Below are 24,466 nucleotides of genomic sequence, written 5' to 3'. Positions count from 1 at the left end.
ATCACTAGACAGTATAACATTACAGATACTGTGTAATCACTAGACAACATTACAGATACTGTGTAATCACTAGACAACATTACAGATACTGTGTAATCACTAGACAACATTACAGATACTGTGTAATCACTAGACAACATTACAGATACTGTGTAATCACTAGACAACATTACAGATACTGTGTAATCACTAGACAACATTACAGATACTGTGTAACCACTAGACAGTATAACATTACAGATACTGTGTAATCACTAGACAACATTACATATACTGTGTAATCACTAGACAGTATAACATCACAGATACTGTGTAATCACTAGACAGTATAACATCACAGATACTTTGTAATCACTAGACAGTATTACATTACAGATACTGTGTAACCACAAGACAACATTACAGATACTGTGTAATCACTAGACAACATTACAGATACTGTGTAATCACTAGACAACATTACAGATACTGTGTAATCACTAGACAACATTACAGATACTGTGTAATCACTAGACAGTATAACATCACAGATACTGTGTAATCACTAGACAGCATAGCATAACATTACAGATACTGTGTAATCACTAGACAGTATAACATCACAGATACTGTGTAATCACTAGACAGTATAACATCACAGATACTGTGTAATCACTAGACAGTATAACATTACAGATACTGTGTAATCACTAGACAGTATAACATTACAGATACTGTGTAATCACAAGACAACATTACAGATACTGTGTAATCACAAGACAACATTACAGATACCGTGTAATCACTAGACAGTATAACATCACAGATACTGTGTAATCACTAGACAGTATAACATCACAGATACTGTGTAATCACTAGACAGTATAACATCACAGATACTGTGTAATCACTAGACAGTATAACATCACAGATACTGTGTAATCACTAGACAGTATAACATTACAGATACTGTGTAATCACTAGACAGTATAACATTACAGATACTGTGTAATCACTAGACAGTATAACATTACAGATACTGTGTAACCACAAGACAACATTACAGATACTGTGTAATCACTAGACAGTATAACATTACAGATACTGTGTAATCACTAGACAGTATAACAGTACAGATACTGTGTAACCACAAGACAACATTACAGATACTGTGTAACCACAAGACAACATTACAGATACTGTGTAATCACTAGACAACATTACAGATACTGTGTAATCACTAGACAACATTACAGATACTGTGTAATCACTAGACAACATTACAGATACTGTGTAATCACTAGACAACATTACAGATACTGTGTAATCACTAGACAACATTACAGATACTGTGTAATCACTAGACAACATTACAGATACTGTGATATCACTAGACAGTATAACATTACAGATACTGTGTAACCACTAGACAGTATAACATTACAGATACTGTGTAATCACTAGACAACATTACAGATACTGTGTAATCACTAGACAGTATAACATCACAGATACTGTGTAATCACTAGACAGTATAACATCACAGATACTGTGTAACCACAAGACAGTATAACATCACAGATACTGTGTAATCACTAGACAGTATAACATCACAGATACTGTGTAACCACAAGACAGTATAACATCACAGATACTGTGTAATCACAAGACAGTAGAACATCACAGATACTGTGTAACCACAAGACAGTATAACATCACAGATACTGTGTAACCACTAGACAGTATAACATCACAGATACTGTGTAACCACTAGACAGTATAACATCACAGATACTGTGTAACCACTAGACAGTATAACATCACAGATACTGTGTAATCACTAGACAGAATAACATCACAGATACTGTGTAATCACTAGACAGAATAACATTAGATACTGTGTAATCACCATACGAAGCCTGTTCTTCTTTGTTAAACATGGGGATGATGACATAAGGTCCATAGTCATTCAAGATGGATTGGTTTTTTATTCCCCCAGGAAAACGAGTGAGGACTGTTGTCATGGATACGATTTGCTGATTGTCGGGCGAGAGTGAGTCGCCATTGGCAAGATGACTGGGAACATGGTTGAATCCCTCCACGAGGCAAACAAACAGGCAAAATGTCAGTACAGAGACAAAGTGGAGTCGCAATTCAACGGATCAGACATGAGATGGATGTGTCAGGGTCGATAGACAATCAACTGATTACAAAGGGAAGATGAGCCACGTCACGGAGACACCGATGTCTCGCTCCTCAGAAAAGACAAACAGCTTCTTCACCCACTGAGGATAACACAGTGCCACCATCGCGGCCCACTTTGAGGATAACACAGTGCCACCAACGCGGCCCGCTTTGAGGATAACACAGTACCACCATCGCGGCCCACTTTGAGGATAACACAGTGCCACCATCGCGGCCCACTTTGAGGATAACACAGTGCCACCATCGCGGCCCACTTTGAGGATAACACAGTGCCACCATCGCGGCCCACTTTGAGGATAACACAGTGCCACCATCGCGGCCCGCTTTGAGGATAACACAGTGCCACCAACGCGGCCCACTTTGAGGATAACACAGTGCCACCATCGCGGCCCGCTTTGAGGATAACACAGTGCCACCATCGCGGCCCACTTTGAGGATAACACAGTGCCACCATCGCGGCCCACTTTGAGGATAACACAGTGCCACCAACGCGGCCCGCTTTGAGGACAACACAGTGTCACCAACGCGGCCCGCTTTGAGGATAACACAGTGCCACCAACGCGGCCCGCTTTGAGGATAACACAGTGCCACCATCGCGGCCCGCTTTGAGGATAACACAGTGCCACCATCGCGGCCCACTTTGAGGACAACACAGTGCCACCATCGTGGCCCACTTTGAGGACAACACAGTGCCACCAATGCGGCCCGCTTTGAGGATAACACAGTGCCACCATCGCGGCCCGCTTTGAGGATAACACAGTGCCACCAACGCGGCCCACTTTGAGGATAACACAGTGCCACCAACGCGGCCCGCTTTGAGGACAACACAGCGTCACCAACGCGGCCCGCTTTGAGGATAACACAGTGCCACCATCGCGGCCCGCTTTGAGGATAACACAGTGCCACCATCGCGGCCCGCTTTGAGGACCACACAGTGTCACCATTGTGGCCCACTTCCAAGGAATGTAGGGGCTCGTTCTCCGTGGCCGACGTGAGTAAGACATTTAAGCTTGTTAGCCCTCGCAAGGCTTCCGGCCCCCCTAGCCGCGACCTCAGAGCATGCGCAGACCAGCTGGCTGGAGTGTTTACGGACATATTAAATCTCTCCCTTTCCCAGTCTGCTGTCCCCACTTACTTCAAGATGTCCACCATTGCTCCTGTACCCAATAAAGCAAAAGGTAACTGAACTAAGGCTTGGGGCTAGTTAAGGATCACATCACCTCTACCTTACCAGACACCCTAGACCCTCTTCAATTTGCATACCGCCCCCAATAGATCCACAGACGATGCAATCGCCATCGCACTGCACACTGCCCTATCCCATCTGGACAAGAGGAATACTTATGCAAGAATGCTGTTCATAGACTATAGCTCATCCTTCAATACCATAGTACCCTCCAAGCTCATCACTAAGCTCAGGGTCCTTGGACTGAACCCATCTCTGTGCAACTGGGTCCTGGACTTCCTGACGGGTCGCCCTTAGGTGGTGAAGATAAGAAACAACACCTCTTCGCTAAACCTCAACACTGGGGCCCCAAAAGGGTGCATGCTCAGCCCCCTCCTGTACTCCCATAACTGCGTGGCCAAGCACCCCTCCAACTCAATCCTCAAGTTTGCAGACGACACAACGGTAGTAAGCTTGATTACCAACAACGATGAGACAGCCGACAGGGAGGAGGTCAGGGCTCGGAGTGTGGTACCAGGTAACCTCTCCCTCAACAAAACTAAGGAGCTGATTGTGGACTTCAGGAAACAGCAGAGGGAGCACGCCCCTATCCACATCTTCGGGACCGCAGTTGAGAAGTTGAAAAGCTTCAAGTTCTTCAGACTTCGTCACTGACATCCTGAAATGGTCCACCCACACAGACAGTGTGGTGAAGAACGCGCAACAGCGCCTCTTCAACCTCAGGAGGCTGAAGAAATTTGTCTTGACACCTAAAACCCTCACAAACTTTCACAGATGCACAATTAAGAGCATCCTGTCGGGCTGTATCACCGCCCGCTACCGCAGGGCTTTCAAGAGGGTGGAGGCCAACAGACTGTTATAAATAGCCATCACTAGCCGGCTACCACTCGGTTACTCAACCCAGCACCTTAGAGGCTGCTGCCCAATATTCATAGACATGGAATCACTGGTCACGTTAATAATGTTTACATACTGCTTTACCCATTTCATAGGAATATATTGTATATTAGCTTACTGTATTTTTCGTCTATGCCACTCCGACATTGCTCGTCCTAATAGTATATACATCTTAATTCCATGATTGTACTTTTAGATGTGTGTGTACACAGGGTTACCACGGGGTCACCACAGGGTGGTCCGATGAGGCTTACCTCTTTGTGTTGTGATGTGAGCTGTTCTTCCAGTTGGCTGCATCTTTCTAAAGCCACACGCAGTCTCTCCCTGACCTGGAAAACAGACAATTATTAGTCTCCATCATTTTACACACTTGCCATTACATCTCTACAAAAGAAGAGATTAGCAGGCAGACGATATCCTCCACTCTACCAACCTTCTCGTCCAGGGCTTTGTGGTGTTCGAACAGGGACTTGAGTGCCTTGAGGACCTCTACCTCGCTGGAGACCCCGGCAGGAGACTGGGCCTGCCTCTTCACCACCGTCATCCTCAGACTGCGTTCATGACGAGACACCAGACACTCCAGATGCTCCAGGAGAAGCTACGGTCATCACAGAACACACATCAGATGTTACACACACACACACACTTTCCAGAAAAAGCTACGGTCATCACAGAATACACAAGTTTCAAACAGCTTGTTCACGCCACACACACACACACACAGGATTGGGAAATAGTACAGACATGTCTACACACGAATGTGTGTTGTGCTCAATCCCATGTGGTTGAGCAGCTCAGGGGGGTCCCATCAGAGCTGCAGGCTGACAAAGCCCAGACTCTTCCCTTAATCTCCCCTTCCCCCTTCATATCCCCCCCTCTACCCCCTTCCTCCCATATTCTACCCTCCATCCTCCCTCTCTCCTCCCTCTCATATTCTACCCTCCATCCTCCCTCTCCCCTTCCTCCCATATTCTACCCTCCATCCTCCCACTCCCCTTCCTCCCATATTCTACCCTCCATCCTCCCATATTCTACCCTCCATCCTCCCATATTCTACCCTCCATCCCCTCTCCTCCTCCTCCCACCTTCCCTCCCCCTCTTTCAATTCCTCCTCCCTCCCCTCTCTAATTCCTCCCCCTCCCTCCTCTCCCCAGTCAGTGTCCATCGTTCCTAATTAGACTGACCCAGACTCTGCTCATTGCAACTGGACTGGCAGGTGGATTAACCAGTTAGAGCCGTCATCTGCCACTAGGCCTGAGCAGAGAAGTGACAGACAGGGGAATTATCCTATGGCTGTCTGCACTGTGACCTGGGAGGGCGGGTGCTCTGTCAACCACTCATTAGGGGTGACCTAATCCTCAGAACAAAGATCAAGCTCTCTCTTAAAAACACTCGTAAATACACACACACACACACACACACACACACACACACTACTAAAACACAAACAGAAACGAATACTCACAGGTCAAACCAGTGGGAGTCTGACACTGTTAATGGACTATGCTAGGGACTGGAAGGGGACTGTGTGTGTGTGTGTGTGTGTGTGTGTGTGTGTGTGTGAGACTGACCCGTGTGTTGTTCCTCTCAGCCTTGAGCTCAGCGATCTCCTCCTCCCTCTCCATCAAATGCTCTCGACACACATTCACCTCCTTGGTCAGCGCAGCAAACTCCTGGACAACAACAACAACAACACATTAACACAACGTTAGAGACAGCAAACTCCTGGACAACAACAACAACAACCACATTAACACAACATTAGAGAGACAGCAAACTCCTGGACAACAACAACACATTAACACAACGTTAGACCGGCAGGTCAAATCAATCAAATGGATTTTAGCCCTTTTAAGTCTTTCATAAAGTTAAGTCTGTTGTTATGGAAACTCTTCTCAACACTAAACAGGAGTAACAAGCTGCATCTGAATTGGCACCCTATTCCCTATATAGTGGTACTACTATAGACCAGAGCCCTATATAGTGGTACTACTTTAGACCAGAGCCCTATTCCCTATATAGTGGTACTACTATAGACCAGAGCCCTATTCCCTATATAGTGGTACTACTATAGACCAGAGCCCTATTCCCTATATAGTGGTACTACTATAGACCAGAGCCCTATTCCCTATATAGTGGTACTACTATAGACCAGATCCATATTCCCTATATAGTGGTACTACTATAGACCAGAGCCCTATTCCCTATATAGTGGTACTACTATAGACCAGGGCCCTATTCCCTATATAGTGGTACTACTATAGACCAGAGTCCTATTCCCTATATAGTGGTACTACTATAGACCAGGGCCCTATTCCCTATATAGTGGTACTACTATAGACCAGCGCCCTATTCCCTATATAGTGGTACTACTATAGACCAGGGCCCTATTCCCTATATAGTGGTACTACTATAGACCAGAGCCCTATTCCCTATATAGTACACTACTATAGACCAGAGCCCTATTCCCTATATAGTGGTACTACTATAGACCAGGGCCCTATTCCCTATATAGTGGTACTACTATAGACCAGAGCCCTATTCCCTATATAGTACACTACTATAGACCAGAGTCCTATTCCCTATATAGTGGTACTACTATAGACCAGAGCCCTATTCCCTATATAGTGCACTACTATAGACCAGAGCCCTATTCCCTATATAGCGCACTACTATAGACCAGAGCCCTATTCCCTATATAGTGCACTACTATAGACCAGAGCCCTATTCCCTATATAGTGGTACTACTATAGACCAGAGCCCTATTCCCTATATAGTGCACTACTATAGACCAGAGCCCTATTCCCTATATAGTGCACTACTATAGACTAGAGCCCTATTCCCTATATAGTGGTACTACTATAGACCAGAGCCCTATTCCCTATATAGTGCACTACTATAGACCAGAGCCCTATTCCCTATATAGTGGTACTACTATAGACCAGAGCCCTATTCCCTATATAGTTCACTACTATAGACCAGAGCCCTATTCCCTATATAGCGCACTACTATAGACCAGAGCCCTATTCCCTATATAGTGCACTAGTATAGACCAGAGCCCTATTCCCTATATAGTGCACTACTATAGACCAGAGCCCTATTCCCTATATAGCGCACTACTATAGACCAGAGCCCTATTCCCTATATAGTGCACTACTATAGACCAGAGCCCTATTCCCTATATAGTGCACTACTATAGACCAGAGCCCAGAGGCTGCATACATAATACGTTTCCATGTTGGTAAACAGGTAGGGTAACTACACACATCCTGACAGTCAACAGGTAGGGCAACTACACACTTCCTGACAGTCAACAGGTAGGGCAACAACACACATCCTGGCAGTCAATAGGTAGGGCAACTACACACATCCTGACAGTCAACAGCTGGGGTAACTACACACATCCTGACAGTCAACACGTAGGGCAACTACACACATCCTGACAGTCAACAGGTAGGGCAACAACACACATCCTGGCAGTCAACAGGTAGGGCAACTACACACATCCTGACAGTCAACAGGTAGGGCAACTACACACATCCTGACAGTCAACAGGTAGGGCAACTACACACATCCTGACAGTCAACAGGTAGGGCATCAACACACATCCTGGCAGTCAACAGATAGGGTAACTACACACATCCTGACAGTCAACAGGTAGGGTAACTACACACATCCTGACAGTCAACAGGTAGGGCAACAACACACATCCTGGCAGTCAACAGGTTGGGTAACTACACACATCCTGACAGTCAACAGGTAGGGAAACTACACACTTCCTGACAGTCAACAGGTAGGGCAACTACACACTTCCTGACAGTCAACAGGTAGGGCAACTACACACATCCTGACTACACACATCCTGGCAGTCAACAGGTAGGGCAACTACACACTTCCTGACAGTCACCTTTAAGCTGTATGTTCATGTGAGAATTGAATTAAAATACGATTGAAGTATTGAACGAGTGTTAACATTGTTTCACGAATCTGACTGAAAAATACAACTGGGGTTTCAGAGTACGTTCCCCCACTAAAATTATAATATATCTATTCAGAGAGGTCGAGTTCTCCATCTCTCAGAGGACCAGGTGGACACAACCACAGTAAGAGCAGCACACACTGACTACAACCATCAGGAGAGGAGGAGAGATGGAGAGGGGACAGTAGAGGAGGAGAGATGGAGAGGGGACAGTAGAGGAGGAGAGATGGAGATGAAGAGGGGACAGTAGAGGAGGGGAGATGAAGAGGGGACAGTAGAGGAGGAGAGAGGGAGAGGGGACAGTAGAGGAGAGATGGAGAGGGGACAGTAGAGGAGGAGAGATGGAGAGGGGACAGTAGAGGAGGAGAGATGGAGAGGGGACAGTAGAAGAGGAGAGATGGAGATGAAGAGGGGACAGTAGAGGAGGAGAGATGGAGATGAAGAGGGGACAGTAGAGGAGGACAGATGAGAGATGGAGAGGGGACAGGAGAGGAGGACAGATGAGAGATGGAGGGGACAGGAGAGGAGGACAGATGAGAGATGGAGGGGACAGGAGAGGAGGACAGATGAGAGATGGAGGGGACAGGAGAGGAGGACAGATGAGAGATGGAGGGGACAGGAGAGGAGGACAGATGAGAGATGGAGGGGACAGGAGAGGAGGACAGATGAGAGATGGAGGGGACAGGAGAGGAGGACAGATGAGAGATGGAGAGGGGACAGTAGAGGAGGACAGATGAGAGATGGAGGGGACAGGAGACACCTTTCCTTTGCCTTCATATTCCAAAGTCTCCCTCCACTCTTCCATCATCCCATTCAATCAACAGTCACCATGCATTAAGACTACATGCAGTTTACCAACCAGAGACTCTTGCCCTATACCACCCACCCACAGCCCTTAACAGATTCTGTGATGGTTGTGCCGACAGAATGAACCATCCTGATGTTTGGTTCCCTGAGTATCCAGGCCTTCTTTGTGGACACACACACACACACACACACACACACACACACACACCATGGCCTGAGGAAGCTGTCTTCTTTCCCCCTCTTATACAGTGCCTTGCGAAAGTATTCGGCCCCCTTGAACTTTGCGACCTTTTGCCACATTTCAGGCTTCAAACATAAAGATATAAAACTGTATTTTTTTGTGAAGAATCAACAACAAGTGGGACACAATCATGAAGTGGAACGACATTTATTGGATATTTCAAACTTTTTTAACAAATCAAAAACTGAAAAATTGGGCGTGCAAAATGATTCAGCCCCCTTAAGTTAATACTTTGTAGCGCCACCTTTTGCTGTGATTACAGCTGTAAGTCGCTTGGGGTATGTCTCTATCAGTTTTGCACATCGAGAGACTGACATTTTGTCCCATTACTCCTTGCAAAACAGCTCGAGCTCAGTGAGGTTGGATGGAGAGCATTTGTGAACAGCAGTTTTCAGTTCTTTCCACAGATTCTCGATTGGATTCAGGTCTGGACTTTGACTTGGCCATTCTAACACCTGGATATGTTTATTTTTGAACCATTCCATTGTAGATTTTGCTTTATGTTTTGAATCATTGTCTTGTTGGAAGACAAATCTCCGTCCCAGTCTCAGGTCTTTTGCAGACTCCATCAGGTTTTCTTCCAGAATGGTCCGGTATTTGGCTCCATCCATCTTCCCATCAATTTTAACCATCTTCCCTGTCCCTGCTGAAGAAAAGCAGGCCCAAACCATGATGCTGCCACCACCATGTTTGACAGTGGGGATGGTGTGTTCAGCTGTGTTGCTTTTACGCCAAACATAACGTTTTGCATTGTTGCCAAAAAGTTCAATTTTGGTTTCATCTGACCAGAGCACCTTCTTCCACATGTTTGGTGTGTCTCCCAGGTGGCTTGTGGCAAACTTTAAACGACACTTTTTATGGATATCTTTAAGAAATGGCTTTCTTCTTGCCACTCTTCCATAAAGGCCAGATTTGTGCAATATACGACTGATTGTTGTCCTATGGACAGAGTCTCCCACCTCAGCTGTAGATCTCTGCAGTTCATCCAGAGTGATCATGGGCCTCTTGGCTGCATCTCTGATCAGTCTTCTCCTTGTATGAGCTGAAAGTTTAGAGGGACGGCCAGGTCTTGGTAGATTTGCAGTGGTCTGATACTCCTTCCATTTCAATATTATCGCTTGCACAGTGCTCCTTGGGATGTTTAAAGCTTGGGAAATCTTTTTGTATCCAAATCCGGCTTTAAACTTCTTCACAACAGTATCTCGGACCTGCCCGGTGTGTTCCTTGTTCTTCATGATGCTCTCTGCGCTTTTAACGGACCTCTGAGACTATCACAGTGCAGGTGCATTTATACAGAGACTTGATTACACACAGGTGGATTGTATTTATCATCATTAGTCATTTAGGTCAACATTGGATCATTCAGAGATCCTCACTGAACTTCTGGAGAGAGTTTGCTGCACTGAAAGTAAAGGGGCTGAATAATTTTGCACGCCCAATTTTTCAGTTTTTGATTTGTTAAAAAAGTTTGAAATATCCAATAAATGTCATTCCACTTCATGATTGTGTCCCACTTGTTGATTCTTCACAAAAAAATACAGTTTTATATCTTTATGTTTGAAGCCTGAAATGTGGCAAAAGGTCGCAAAGTTCAAGGGGGCCGAATACTTTCGCAAGGCACTGTATATTGATCTACTTCTTTGGAGACTGGCCCCGATTCCACACGAGAGACCATGGGAGTTTTTGATTGGCCTGACCATGCATAAGTGCCCGTCCTTTAGCCAGTGAGGGAGGAGTAGGAGGCGGGCAAAGGGGTTATTATGTGGGGAGTTGGAATGTTGGATTCCTGAATTCCAGAGCAGAGTCTGATGTACAACCAGCCGAGAGAGAGAGCGAGAGCGAGAGGCCCTGCCTGTCTGGCTACTTCAGTACAGCCTGCCCTGCATTCTCTCTCCTTTCTTTCCATTTACCCACGCTCTCCTTCTTGGTCTCCCTTTATCTCTCTGTCTCTTCTCATCACTGTCTGTCTGAAATCTGTCTTGCCTACTACTAACCAAAAAGCCAAATACTGTGTACTAACCATACAACATACTATTTAGTAGAAATGTATGCAGCCGTTCACTAATCGTACAACATACTATTTAGTCCATAGTGTTTAGCAGAAGAGTATTCACTAAGCAACAAATAACAACATATTCGGCTCTCCCATACTGACAATCAGTGTTGGGGTTAGTTACCTGGAAACTAATATATTACATATTACTCTGTACATTTAACAAAAGTAACGCGTTACTTTATAATATTACTTTGCATGTCGAAGGGAGCCGGCGTTATTTTTATGAAAAAAAAAACATCTCAAAACGTTTTGGACTGTCGGAGGGAGTCGCGCGCTCTACCAAAGACAGGCTGGTTACTAGACTGGTTACTAACTCAGGTCTGATCACTGGTTCTTCCTTCCATCTGATAGGCTGGTTACTAACTCAGGTCTGATCACTAGTTGCTCCTTCCATCTGATAGGCTGGTTACTAACTCAGGTCTGATCACTGGTTCCTCCTTCCATCTGATAGGCTGGTTACTAACTCAGGTCTGATCACTAGTTCCTCCTTCCATCTGATAGGCTGGTTACTAACTCAGGTCTGATCACTGGTTCCTCCTCCCATCTGATAGGCTGGTTACTAACTCAGGTCTGATCATTAGTTCCTCCTTCCATCTGATAGGCTGGTTACTAACTCAGGTCTGATCACTGGTTCCTCCTCCCATCTGATAGGCTGCTTACTAACTCAGGTCTGATCACTGGTTCCTCCTTCCATCTGATAGGCTGGTTACTAACTCAGGTCTAATCACTGGTTCCTCCTTCCATCTGATAGGCTGGTTACTAACTCAGGTCTGATCGCTGGTTCTTCCTTCCATCTGATAGGCTGGTTACTAACTCAGGTCTGAACACTGGTTCCTCCTCCCATCTGATAGGCTGGTCACTAACTCAGGTCTGAACACTAGTTCCTCCTTCCATCTGATAGGCTGGTTACTAACTCAGGTCTGATCACTGGTTCCTCCTTCCATCTGATAGGCTGGTTACTAACTCAGGTCTGATCACTGGTTCCTCCTCCCATCTGATAGGCTGCTTACTAACTCAGGTCTGATCACTGGTTCCTCCTTCCATCTGATAGGCTGGTTACTAACTCAGGTCTAATCACTGGTTCCTCCTTCCATCTGATAGGCTGGTTACTAACTCAGGTCTGATCGCTGGTTCTTCCTTCCATCTGATAGGCTGCTTACTAACTCAGGTCTGAACACTAGTTCCTCCATTCATCTGTGGCGCTGCTTTCCTGTGCTAGTCTAGTGTGCTGCATTGTCATCTGGGCTGCTGAATTATCCATATATACTGGAGGACAAACATCTGTACAGGTTAGCTGGCTTTTCATTCAAAATCTCTCTCTCACGTCGCCAGTTCTGGTTAAATGAGGAAACAAGTTGAGATCGGATCATGAAAACGCTCGCCCGGTAGGGTTATGATTCTAAAAATAACACACTTTACTTCAAAGTAACTATTAATGTATTACCAAGTGTTGAAAAGTAATGCATGATATTGCTAGTTACTCTTAAAAGTGATCGGATTACATTTCGTTACTTTTGTTGCATCATCAAATGTTTCCTTGTTTCATTTTTCTCCAGCCCCGCCCCCTTCTCTAATAATTATGCTAATTATCAGTTGTCGTCAAACACGAGGGTCTCGAAACAAGATTCCCTTCCCCAATAGCGTTTTATTTTACCTTTATTTAACTAGGCAAGTCAGTTAAGAGCAAAATCTTATTTTCAATGATGGCCTAGGAACAGTGGGTGTTCAGGGGCAGAACGACAGATTTGTACCTTGTCAGCTCGGGGATTTGAACTCGCAACCTTCCGGTTACTAGTCCAACGCTCTAACCACTAGGCTACCCTGCCGCCCCAGCGTGCGGCGAATCAAACTAGACGAAAAGCCAAATTGAGTATGAAATCCTGGCACTTTAAAAAAACACTACATTTTCAAAATGTCACAAACTATGAAAATAAATCTGCGACCTCTGTGTCACTTTCTTTTTCACCTCTGTGGTGCCCCTGTGTGTCTCTCTCCTCTTCGTACTAAAGACATGTGACCAAACCGGACACCAAAGGGCAGCTTTTCTCTTTTCTACATCACCAAAGGCACAAAAGGCTTCGGTCAGACATGCTTTAATGTTCAGCACACAAGTCTATCTAGGCTAAGGGCCCTGTGGTAACGGCCTAATGTGGGCTCGACTGATAAGCAGCGTGTCTGTCTGTCCACTGTCCATCCATCAGTGCAGCACTAAGAGGCCTGAGAGCAGAGTGGGACAAAAGCACAGCTGAATGCTCTCCTTGTCATTTCTGACCTAGCGCTTCGGGGGGGGGGGGAGAGAGAAATACCACTGAAGATCATTTATCTTACTCCTGTCAGCACGGCTTCCTAGAATATATGTTGAGAGTGTGATATGTGTGGGCGTCTGAGTGAGTGCACCGAGCGTCTCCGTGTGCTTGGTGTCCCCGTGTGCTTGGTGTCCCCGTGTGCTTGGTGTCCCCGTGTGCTTGGTGTCCCCGTGTGCTTGGTGTCCCCGTGTGCTTGGTGTCCCCGTGTGCTTGGTGTCCCCGTGTGCTTGGTGTCCCCGTGTGCTTAGTGTCCCCGTGTGCTTAGTGTCCCCGTGTGCTTGGTGTCCCCGTGTGCTTGGTGTCCCCGTGTGCTTGGTGTCCCCGTGTGCTTGGTGTCCCCGTGTGCTTGGTGTCCCCGTGTGCTTGGTGTCCCCGTGTGCTTGGTGTCCCCGTGTGCTTGGTGTCCCCGTGTGCTTGGTGTCCCCGTGTGCTTGGTGTCCCCGTGTGCTTGGTGTCCCCGTGTGCTTGGTGTCTCCATGTGCCTGCATATCCTAACTCCCCCTGAGACACCCTCGGAGACTGGGGGGTCACAGCCAGGGTCAACCATTATCAACACAGACCCCTGGAGCAACTAGGATTAAGTGCCTTGCACATCAACTTGTGTTTCACCTTGTCGGCATGGGGATTGGGGAATAGCGACCTTTGGATAACTTGGTCACCGCCAGGCTACCTGCGACCTGTTGTCCTCCTGGTATTACAGTCTAGACAGGACATCTGGTGGGATAAATGAACACAGAAACTGTTCTGTATGAACAGAAACCTGTAGTTGCTGCTGTGGGACACCACCAACGTCAGAAGGTACCTTGTCTGCCTCCTTCTCTCCCTCCCTCCAGCATGACAGCTCCCTCCCTCCCTCACTCCAGCATGACGGCTCCCTCCCTCCTTCCTTCCCTCCCCCCCTCCAGCATGACAGCTCCCTCCCTCCCTCACTCCAGCATGACAGCTCCCTCACTCCAGCATGACAGCTCCCTCCCTCCCTCACTCCAGCATGACAGCTCCCTCACTCCAGCATGACAGCTCCCTCCCTCCTTCCTTCCCTCCCCCCCTCCAGCATGATAGCTCCCTCCCTCCAGCATGACAGCTCCCTCCCTCCCTCCAGCATGATAGCTCCCTCCCTCCAGCATGACAGCTCCCTCCCTCCTTCCTTCCCTCCCCCCTCCAGCATGACAGCTCCCTCCCTCCAGCATGACAGCTCCCTCCCTCCCTCCAGCATGACAGCTCCCACCCTCCAGCATGAAGGCTCCCTCCCTCCAGCATGAAGGCTCCCTCCCTCCAGCATGAAGGCTCCCTCCCTCCCTCCCTCCAGCATGAAGGCTCCCTCCCTCCCTCCCTCCCTCCAGCATGAAGGCTCCCTCCCTCCCTCCCTCCAGCATGAAGGCTCCCTCCCTCACTCCCTCCCTCCCTCCCTCCCTCCAGCATGAAGGCTCCCTCCCTCACTCCCTCCCTCCCTCCCTCCAGCATGAAGGCTCCCTCCCTCACTCCCTCCCTCCCTCCAGCATGAAGGCTCCCTCCCTCACTCACTCCCTCCCTCCCTCCCTCCAGCATGAAGGCTCCCTCCCTCCCTCCGGCATGACGGCTCCCTCCCTCCAGCATGAAGGCTCCCTCCCTCCCTCCGGCATGACGGCTCCCTCCCTCCAGCATGAAGGCTCCCTCCCTCCAGCATGAAGGCTCCCTCCCTCCCTCCCTCCAGCATGAAGGCTCCCTCCCTCCCTCCAGCATGAAGGCTCCCTCCCTCCCTCCCTCCAGCATGAAGGCTCCCTCCCTCCCTCCCTCCCTCCCTCCAGCATGAAGGCTCCCTCCCTCACTCCCTCCCTCCCTCCCTCCAGCATGAAGGCTCCCTCCCTCCCTCCCTCCAGCATGAAGGCTCCCTCCCTCCCTCCCTCCAGCATGAAGGCTCCCTCCCCCCCTCCCTCCAGCATGAAGGCTGGCTCCCTCCCTCCCTCCCTCCAGCATGAAGGCTCCCTCCCTCCAGCATGACTGCTCCCTCCCTCCCCCCAGCATGACGGCTCCCTCCCTCCCCCCAGCATGACGGCTCCCTCCCTCCCCCCAGCATGACGGCTCCCTCCCTCCCCCCAGCATGACGGCTCCCTCCCTCCAGCATGACGGCTCCCTCCCTCCAGCATGACGGCTCCCTCCCTCCAGCATGACGGCTCCCTCCCTCCAGCATGACGGCTCCCTCCCTCCAGCATGACGGCTCCCTCCCTCATTCGAGAAGGACACTTCAGAGAGAGACCTCATTAACAGGCCTGTGTAAAGCCAAACAGAACAGTCCTCATTAAGAGGTCTGTGTAAAGCCAAACAGAACAGTCCTCATTAACAGTCCTGTGTAAACCCAAACAGAACAGTCCTCATTAACAGGTCTGTGTAAACCGAGACAGAACAGTCCTCATTAACAGGTCTGTGTAAACCGAGACAGAACAGTCCTCAGTAACAGGTCTGTGTAAAGCCAAACAGAACAGTCCTCATTAACAGGCCTGTGTAAAGCCAAACAGTGTAGACAGTAGTCATGAAAAACACACACCACCATATGGTGTGGTCTGTGATGCGTCAGACAGAGACAGGTGACAGGGAGCAGCCCTGTTTGTTTAAACACACAGAGGTAAACTAGCTTTACATCACTTACATGTTTACACCACAACGACAACCTCTGACAGAGAGATGGGAGGGAAAGAGACGGTGGAGACAGGGAGGAGAGAGAGGGGGAGGAGAAAGACAGACAGACGGTGAGGAGAGAGAGACGGTGAGGAGAGAGAGAGAGACGGTGAGGAGAGAGAGACGGGGAGGAGAGAGAGACGGTGAGGAGAGAGAGACGGTGAGGAGAGAGAGACGGTGAGGAGAGAGAGAGACGGTGAGGAGAGAGAGAGACGGTGAGGAGAGAGAGACGGTGAGGAGAGAGAGAGACGGTGAGGAGAGAGAGAGACGGTGAGGAGAGAGAGAGACGGTGAGGAGAGAGAGACGGTAAGAGGAGAGAGAGAGACTGGGAGGAGAGAGAGACGGTGAGGAGAGAGAGACGGGGAGGAGAGAGAGACAGTGAGAGGAGAGAGAGAGACTGGGAGAAGAGAGAGAGACGGTGAGGAGAGAAACACTAAATATACATATTCATCCTCTGAACGGCACATATACACAATCCATGTCTCCAGGCTTAAAAATCCTTCTTTAACCCTTGTCCTCCCCTTCATCTACACTGATTGAAGTGGATTTAACAGGTGACATCAATAAGGGATCGTATCTTTCACCTGTGCAGTCTGTGTCATGGAAAGAGCAGGTGTTCCTAATGCTTTGTACACACACAGAGAGACAGAGAGAGAGAGAGAGAGAGACAGAGAGACAGAGAGACAGAGAGACAGAGAGACAGAGAGACAGAGAGACATAGACAGAGAGACAGAGAGAGAGAGACACAGACACAGAGAGAGACAGAGAGAGAGAGAGAGAGAGAGAGAGAGACAGAGAGACAGCGAGAGAGAGACAGAGAGACAGAGAAACAGAGAGACAGAGAGACAGAGAGACAGAGAGAGACAGAGAGAGACAGAGGGGATCTACCGGATGTCATGTTTGATAAGATTGGACATTTCCAAGTGAATGTAAACAAGAGACATTGTGCAAATAGACGCACGTTTGTCTGAAGAAAGAACAGTACTGGCTCTGGAACAGCATGTACACACACACACACACACACACACACACACACCTCTATTAAATATGTAAGGTGGAGCACGTGCATACACCCATTTGGATGAAATGGGAGCAGCCTCTCTGTGTTCGCTGGGCAGATGTCCGGTGGGTAACAGAGAGGGTGTGATGTTACCGCGGGTCGTCTCGTCTGTCAGGAGGTGAGCCCTCGACCGCGTGTCGTCTCGTCTGTCAGGAGGTGAGCCCTCTACCGCGGGTCGTCTCGTCTGTCAGGAGGTGAGCCCTCTACCGCGGGTCGTCTCGTCTGTCAGGAGGTGAGCCCTCTACCGCGGGTCGTCTCGTCTGTCGGGAGGTGAGCCCTCTACCGCGGGTCGTCTCGTCTGTCGGGAGGTGAGCCCTCTACCGCGGGTCGTCTCGTCTGTCGGGAGGTGAGCCCTCTACCGCGGGTCGTCTCGTCTGTCGGGAGGTGAGCCCTCTACCGCGGGTCGTCTCGTCTGTCGGGAGGTGAGCCCTCTACCGCGGGTCGTCTCGTCTGTCGGGAGGTGAGCCCTCTACCGCGGGTCGTCTCGTCTGTCGGGAGGTGAGCCCTCTACCGCGGGTCGTCTCGTCTGTCGGGAGGTGAGCCCTCTACCGCGGGTCGTCTCGTCTGTCAGGAGGTGAGCCCTCTACCGCGGGTCGTCTCGTCTGTCAGGAGGTGAGCCCTCTACCGAGGGTTCAAGATCCAGACGGGTGAGTCAAATTGGTGGAACTCCCAATTGATAGGGGGCCGGGCCCACATGGTGGAAGATACAGGGGGGAAATGACACAGCACAGCTTCTTCCAGAAGGACCGTTGCTTTCAAACGAGGGATTTGGTGGCAAAAACAGTCAATCTGTATGTACGAACGACACATTGACACATCCAGCCCACAGCGAGAGGTTAAAAAACAAACACTTAGTCAGCATGTCTTTAATAAGCACGTAGGATGTTAGCGAACTGTAAAACAAGTTCACATGTAGAATACAATGTCAATGCCAATGGTGTTGATACCACGCTCCCAACAGCACTCTGCAATCTGAAGCCACGGAGACGTTCCGCCCTGAACCACACAACTCCAGGCATCTGCGGGTCAAAAGCCAAAGTACCCCAGACAACGGGCTTCCGGCTCGGGGCACACCAGGGCACTTGAGCACTACACACTGTAAAGACAGGAAGGACCTTGGCTGAACAGTGTGTTGAGCTGGAGCCTGGCCCATGGCATGCAGCATCTCCTGAAACTGTTATTTACTCTGCTGTTACATCTGGTAAGAGACTGCAGCAACACTGGTCTGACTCTCTACTCTGCTATTACATCTGGTAAGAGACTGCAGCAACACTGGTATAACAGACTCTCTACTCTGCTATTACATCTGGTAAGAGACTGCAGCAACACTGGTCTGAATGTACTCTGCTATTACATCTGGTAAGAGACTGCAGCAACACTGGTCTGACAGACTCTCTACTCTGCTATTACATCTGGTAAGAGACTGCAGCAACACTGGTCTGACAGACTCTCTACTCTGCTATTACATCTGGTAAGAGACTGCAGCAACACTGGTCTGACTCTCTACTCTGCTGTTACATCTGGTAAGAGACTGCAGCAACACTGGTCTGACAGACTCTCTACTCTGCTATTACATCTGGTAAGAGACTGCAGCAACACTGGTCTGACTCTCTACTCTGCTATTACATCTGGTAAGAGACTGCAGCAACACTGGTCTGACAGACTCTCTACTCTGCTATTACATCTGGTAAGAGACTGCAGCAACACTGGTCTGACAGACTCTCTACTCTGCTATTACATCTGGTAAGAGACTGCAGCAACACTGGTCTGACAGACTCTCTACTCTGCTGTTACATCTGGTAAGAGACTGCAGCAACACTGGTCTGACTCTCTACTCTGCTATTACATCTGGTAAGAGACTGCAGCAACACTGGTCTGACTCTCTACTCTGCTGTTACATCTGGTAAGAGACTGCAGCAACACTGGTCTGACTCTCTACTCTGCTGTTACATCTGGTAAGAGACTGCAGCAACACTGGTCTGACTCTCTACTCTGCTGTTACATCTGGTAAGAGACTGCAGCAACACTGGTCTGAATCTACTCTGCTATTACATCTGGTAAGAGACTGCAGCAACACTGGTCTGAATCTACTCTGCTATTACATCTGGTAAGAGACTGCAGCAACACTGGTCTGAATCTACTCTGCTGTTACATCTGGTAAGAGACTGCAGCAACACTGGTCTGACTCTCTACTCTGCTATTACATCTGGTAAGAGACTGCAGCAACACTGGTCTGACTCTCTACTCTGCTGTTACATCTGGTAAGAGACTGCAGCAACACTGGTCTGAATCTACTCTGCTATTACATCTGGTAAGAGACTGCAGCAACACTGGTCTGACAGACTCTCTACTCTGCTATTACATCTGGTAAGAGACTGCAGCAACACTGGTCTGACTCTCTACTCTGCTATTACATCTGGTAAGAGACTGCAGCAACACTGGTCTGACAGACTCTCTACTCTGCTATTACATCTGGTAAGAGACTGCAGCAACACTGGTCTGACTCTCTACTCTGCTATTACATCTGGTAAGAGACTGCAGCAACACTGGTCTGACTCTCTACTCTGCTGTTACATCTGGTAAGAGACTGCAGCAACACTGGTCTGACTCTCTACTCTGCTATTACATCTGGTAAGAGACTGCAGCAACACTGGTCTGACTCTCTACTCTGCTGTTACATCTGGTAAGAGACTGCAGCAACACTGGTCTGACAGACTCTCTACTCTGCTATTACATCTGGTAAGAGACTGCAGCAACACTGGTCTGAATCTACTCTGCTATTACATCTGGTAAGAGACTGCAGCAACACTGGTCTGACTCTCTACTCTGCTGTTACATCTGGTAAGAGACTGCAGCAACACTGGTATAACAGACTCTCTACTCTGCTATTACATCTGGTAAGAGACTGCAGCAACACTGGTCTGACTCTCTACTCTGCTGTTACATCTGGTAAGAGACTGCAGCAACACTGGTCTGACTCTCTACTCTGCTATTACATCTGGTAAGAGACTGCAGCAACACTGGTCTGACAGACTCTCTACTCTGCTATTACATCTGGTAAGAGACTGCAGCAACACTGGTCTGACTCTCTACTCTGCTATTACATCTGGTAAGAGACTGCAGCAACACTGGTCTGACTCTCTACTCTGCTATTACATCTGGTAAGAGACTGCAGCAACACTGGTCTGACTCTCTACTCTGCTGTTACATCTGGTAAGAGACTGCTCTTCTCTTCTGTCCCTCTTTCTCCCCCTCTCTCGCTCCTTTGTCTCAGTCTCCTGTTCTGTCCCTCTTTCTCCCCCGCTCTCGCTCCTTTGTCTCAGTCTCCTGTTCTGTCCCTCTTTCTCCCCCTCTCTCGCTCCTTTGTCTCCTGTACTGTCCCTCTTTCTCCCCCTCTCTCGCTCCTTTGTCTCAGTCTCCTGTTCTGTCCCTCTTTCTCCCCCTCTCTAGCTCCTTTGTCTCAGTCTCCTGTTCTGTCCCTCTTTCTCCCTCTTTCTCCCCCTCTCTCGCTCCTTTGTCTCAGTCTCCTGTACTGTCCCTCTTTCTCCCCCTCTCGCGCTCCTTTGTCTCAGTCTCCTGTTCTGTCCCTCTTTCTCCCTCTCTCGCGCTCCTTTGTCTCAGTCTCCTGTACTGTCCCTCTTTCTCCCCCTCTCGCGCTCCTTTTCTCACACTCTCTCGGTAAGTCACTGAGTTTTCCCCCCCTCTCTGTCCCAGTCTCAGTTTGGTTCCTTGGATGTTATTTGCATCCTGGGAGGAAAACATTGGTGGTGAATGTCCCTGTATGTCCAATGTCCCCATGCAGGGGCTCTATGTTCATACGCTGTGTCTATTGGTGGAATAGTGGGTCTAAGGAGGACTGGAACTAATTCTACATGCCGTTCCACTGCCCTGTTTGGGGGGGTGATCTAGATCAGTGGTTCTCTAACCTCTCCCCGGGACCCCCAGACATTACATGGAGGGGTGGGTCCCCCGAGGAGAGGTTAGAGAACCAGTTTTATAGCTACAGTGATGTCTGGGTTAGATGGCTCCCCTGCTACAAGGCCTTATGAGGCCACAACACCCTCTACTGTGGTAAGCCACTCTCAGGTTAAGGAGCTTTACATCAGCCAACACAGTCTCTCACACACACACACACACACACACACACACACACACACACAATTAGTGGAATGAAACAAAGTGCAAACAGAGATGGGGAGTAATTCAGAGAAGCCTGTCATTTCAGCCCCCAGAGAGCCAAGGTTCAGCCCCCAGAGAGCCAAGGTTCAGAGGGGTCTCATTCCTCTACTGGGTTCAATCCATTCCTGAACCCCCATGCTACTCCTTGCCCTACTCCAGTTCCAAACCATGGATTATTTATCTGAAGGGCAAGACCCCACTAATTTCCACTGATCAGAGCCCCTCTGATATCAGAGATGAACAGCCCCCAAATCCTTAATCTGGGTTAGGGCAGGGAGGGAGGGCTGCCTCAAGGAGACTACTGCTGCCTCATAGGCCTGTGTTATAGAGGTGCTTCGTGGCAGCAGGCAGAAAACAGTGCATTGCAGTAATGTGCAACGTTGACAGAGAGCCTGTGGACTGAGTCAGGAGCAAACATGCCAGTCTTAGAGAGTCAGAGGGTCCTAAAGGGGACCTGACCCAACCTGCCAGACCGGACCGTGACCACGAGTGGCCAAACCCAGAGTGGGAGGGGACTTGTGTGGGAACCGGTACCAGGACCTGGGTCTCAAAGTCCATGCAGAGAAATTCAACCTTTCTGTCACAGATGTCCAAAACTTAGACTACACAACCATATACAAAAAAAAAAAAACTCACGTCTGGAACTTAGGTTAGATTGTTTTGTGGGGGTTACTGTACTCCCCCCTCTCTCTGTGCTTCTCTGCCCCTCTCAGGGTCCCCTCAGTGGATAGAAGGAGGAATGATCCCCTGGCTATGCTCCACCAACTCCATACTTCCACCAGTGAATGAAAAAAAAACAAATAAACTTTCCCTCGTCACATTTTCCATGGAATACAGAGTGAGGCTGGATTTATTCGCCACAATCAATAGAATACAGTTCGTTCTCTCTCTCCCTCCCTCTCAGGAAACTACAAAAGATGCTAAAACAAGGAAGATAACTCTAAAAGGACTTTGAAGAGAGGAAAGGAGAGAGAGAGTGAATGTGGGAAGAATAATAAAAAAATAGGCAGAGGCACACGAGGAGAAAAACAGAGATATTTTATAGAAGCCCTCTAAAGCAAGACGCCACGGAAACAAATCACATTTGGAGTTGAGTGAGGCAAAAGAGTAGGGGAGGGAAAGAGGGAGGCGAAAAGAGTAGGGGAGGGAAAGAGGGAGGTGAAAGAGTAGGGGAGGGAAAGAGGGAGGCGAAATAGTAGGGGAGGGAAAGAGGGAGGGGAAAAGAGTAGGGGAGGGAAAGAGGGAGGAAAAAAGAGTAGGGGAGGGAAAGAGGGAGGTGAAAGAGTAGGGGAGGGAAAGAGGGAGGCAAAAGAGTAGGGGAGGGAAAGAGGGAGGGGAAAAGAGTAGGGGGGGGAAAGAGGGAGGGGAAAAGGGGGAGAAACGAGGAGGAAGGAAGAGTTTAAAACAGTAAAGGACACAGTGAGCAAGAGAGGAGGGAAGAGAGGCGGGAAGAGAGGCGGGAAGAGAGGCGGGAAGAGAGGCGGGAAGAGAGACGGGAAGAGAGACGGGAAGAGAGACGGGCGGGAAGAGAGGAGGGAAGAGAGGAGGGAAGAGAGGAGGGAAGAGAGGAGGGAAGAGAGACTGGAAGAGAGGAGGCAAGAGAGACTGGAAGAGAGGAGGCAAGAGAGACTGGAAGAGAGGAGGGAAGAGAGACGGGAAGAGAGACGGGAAGAGACAGAGCTATGAAACACCTCACTGCTCTCTGTTAGTATGGGTATATGAGACTTTACTAAATCTCCATCTTATAATAAGAGCATTACTACAGTCCTCTACTGGCCCCCATCACAAGACCAGTAAGCTCTCCCTGCCGGCCTCTCTCTCATTCTCCCTCTCTGGCCTCATCACGTGAAGAGGCTCCTGCTTTCCCCACCCACACCAAGCAGCCACTGTGCCGAAATGTCACTGAGACCCCACGCCCTCCACTCAGACCCCACGCCCTCCACTCAGACCCCACGCCCTCCACTCAGAAGGGAAGACCCCACGCTCTTCATCTGGTCTGTCTCTCTCTCCATCTTGTATGTCTGTTACCCTCTCTCTCCCTCTCACCATTTTCACTTTCACCCCCCTTCCCTTCTACTCCTCTCTCCCCCCTCCCCTTCCCCTTCCTCTCCCTCCCTCCATCCACCCCCTCCTAGAGTGGTGGTACACCATCCAGCAGAGCACCGCTTTTCGTTAACCCCCCCCATACCCCCCCCCTTCTCCCTTTAAACTTCCATCACCTCCTCCCTTGTGTAGAGCCATAGAAACACCACCAGGCCTGAAGAACAGATTTAATTCACCACACACACAGAGAGAGAGAGAGCCAGAGCGTGAGACACACACACAGAGAGAGAGAGAGAGACAGAGCGTGAGACACACACACAGAGAGAGAGAGAGAGAGAGAGAGACAGAGCGTGAGAGAGCTCAGAGAAAAACAGTTCCCCACTTTAACAAAACCACACTGTGCTTCAAATGGCACTGACCTCAACGACACAATTAGCCCAATTCCACCATATGGGGCATAACATTAGATTAAACCTGCTGGGGCTGAACACAACACCACCCCCGTGTCAACAGTCTAAAACAGAAGGGATCACAAATATATTCATGGCGCTGGTCGTGTGAATGAGTGTGAGTGTGTGTGTGGTCGTTTGAATGAGTGTGTGGTCGTGTGAATGAGTGTGTGTGTGTGTGGTCGTGTGAATGTGTGTGTGTGTGTGTGTGTGTGTGTGTGTGTGTGTGTGTTTGTGGTCGTGTGAATGTGTGTGTGTGGTCGTACGAATGAATGGGCCATCCTGGTCAATTAGGGGGAAAAGAATGGCAGTTGAGAATCAACTGTCCCGGCAGTCAGCAGTGAACTGTCCCCTCAACCCCGTCAGTCAGCGGTGAACTGTCCCCTCAACCCCGTCAGTCAGCGGTGAACTGTCCCCTCAACCCCGT

General features: G+C 48.9%; 1 protein-coding gene across 25 annotated transcripts in view; it reads right to left on the bottom strand.

The window, feature by feature from the left end:
• Positions 1-24,466, bottom strand: part of LOC110518959 (liprin-alpha-1) — a 95,583-nt gene that overhangs the window by 51,946 nt on the left and 19,171 nt on the right. For all 25 annotated transcript variants that reach the window (XM_036964295.1, XM_036964318.1, XM_036964317.1 and 22 more), the window contains 3 exons: positions 5,839-5,940; positions 4,701-4,865; positions 4,522-4,596 (listed from right to left, as the gene is read on the bottom strand). In XM_036964295.1, coding sequence (XP_036820190.1) covers positions 4,522-4,596; positions 4,701-4,865; positions 5,839-5,940 — 342 coding nt within the window. The remainder of the gene's footprint in view (positions 1-4,521; positions 4,597-4,700; positions 4,866-5,838; positions 5,941-24,466) is intronic.

The sequence above is a fragment of the Oncorhynchus mykiss genome, chromosome 26 (genome assembly GCF_013265735.2).
Source record: "Oncorhynchus mykiss isolate Arlee chromosome 26, USDA_OmykA_1.1, whole genome shotgun sequence".
NCBI classification, from domain to species: domain Eukaryota; kingdom Metazoa; phylum Chordata; class Actinopteri; order Salmoniformes; family Salmonidae; genus Oncorhynchus; species Oncorhynchus mykiss.
This window is presented reverse-complemented; position numbering and strand designations above follow the sequence as displayed.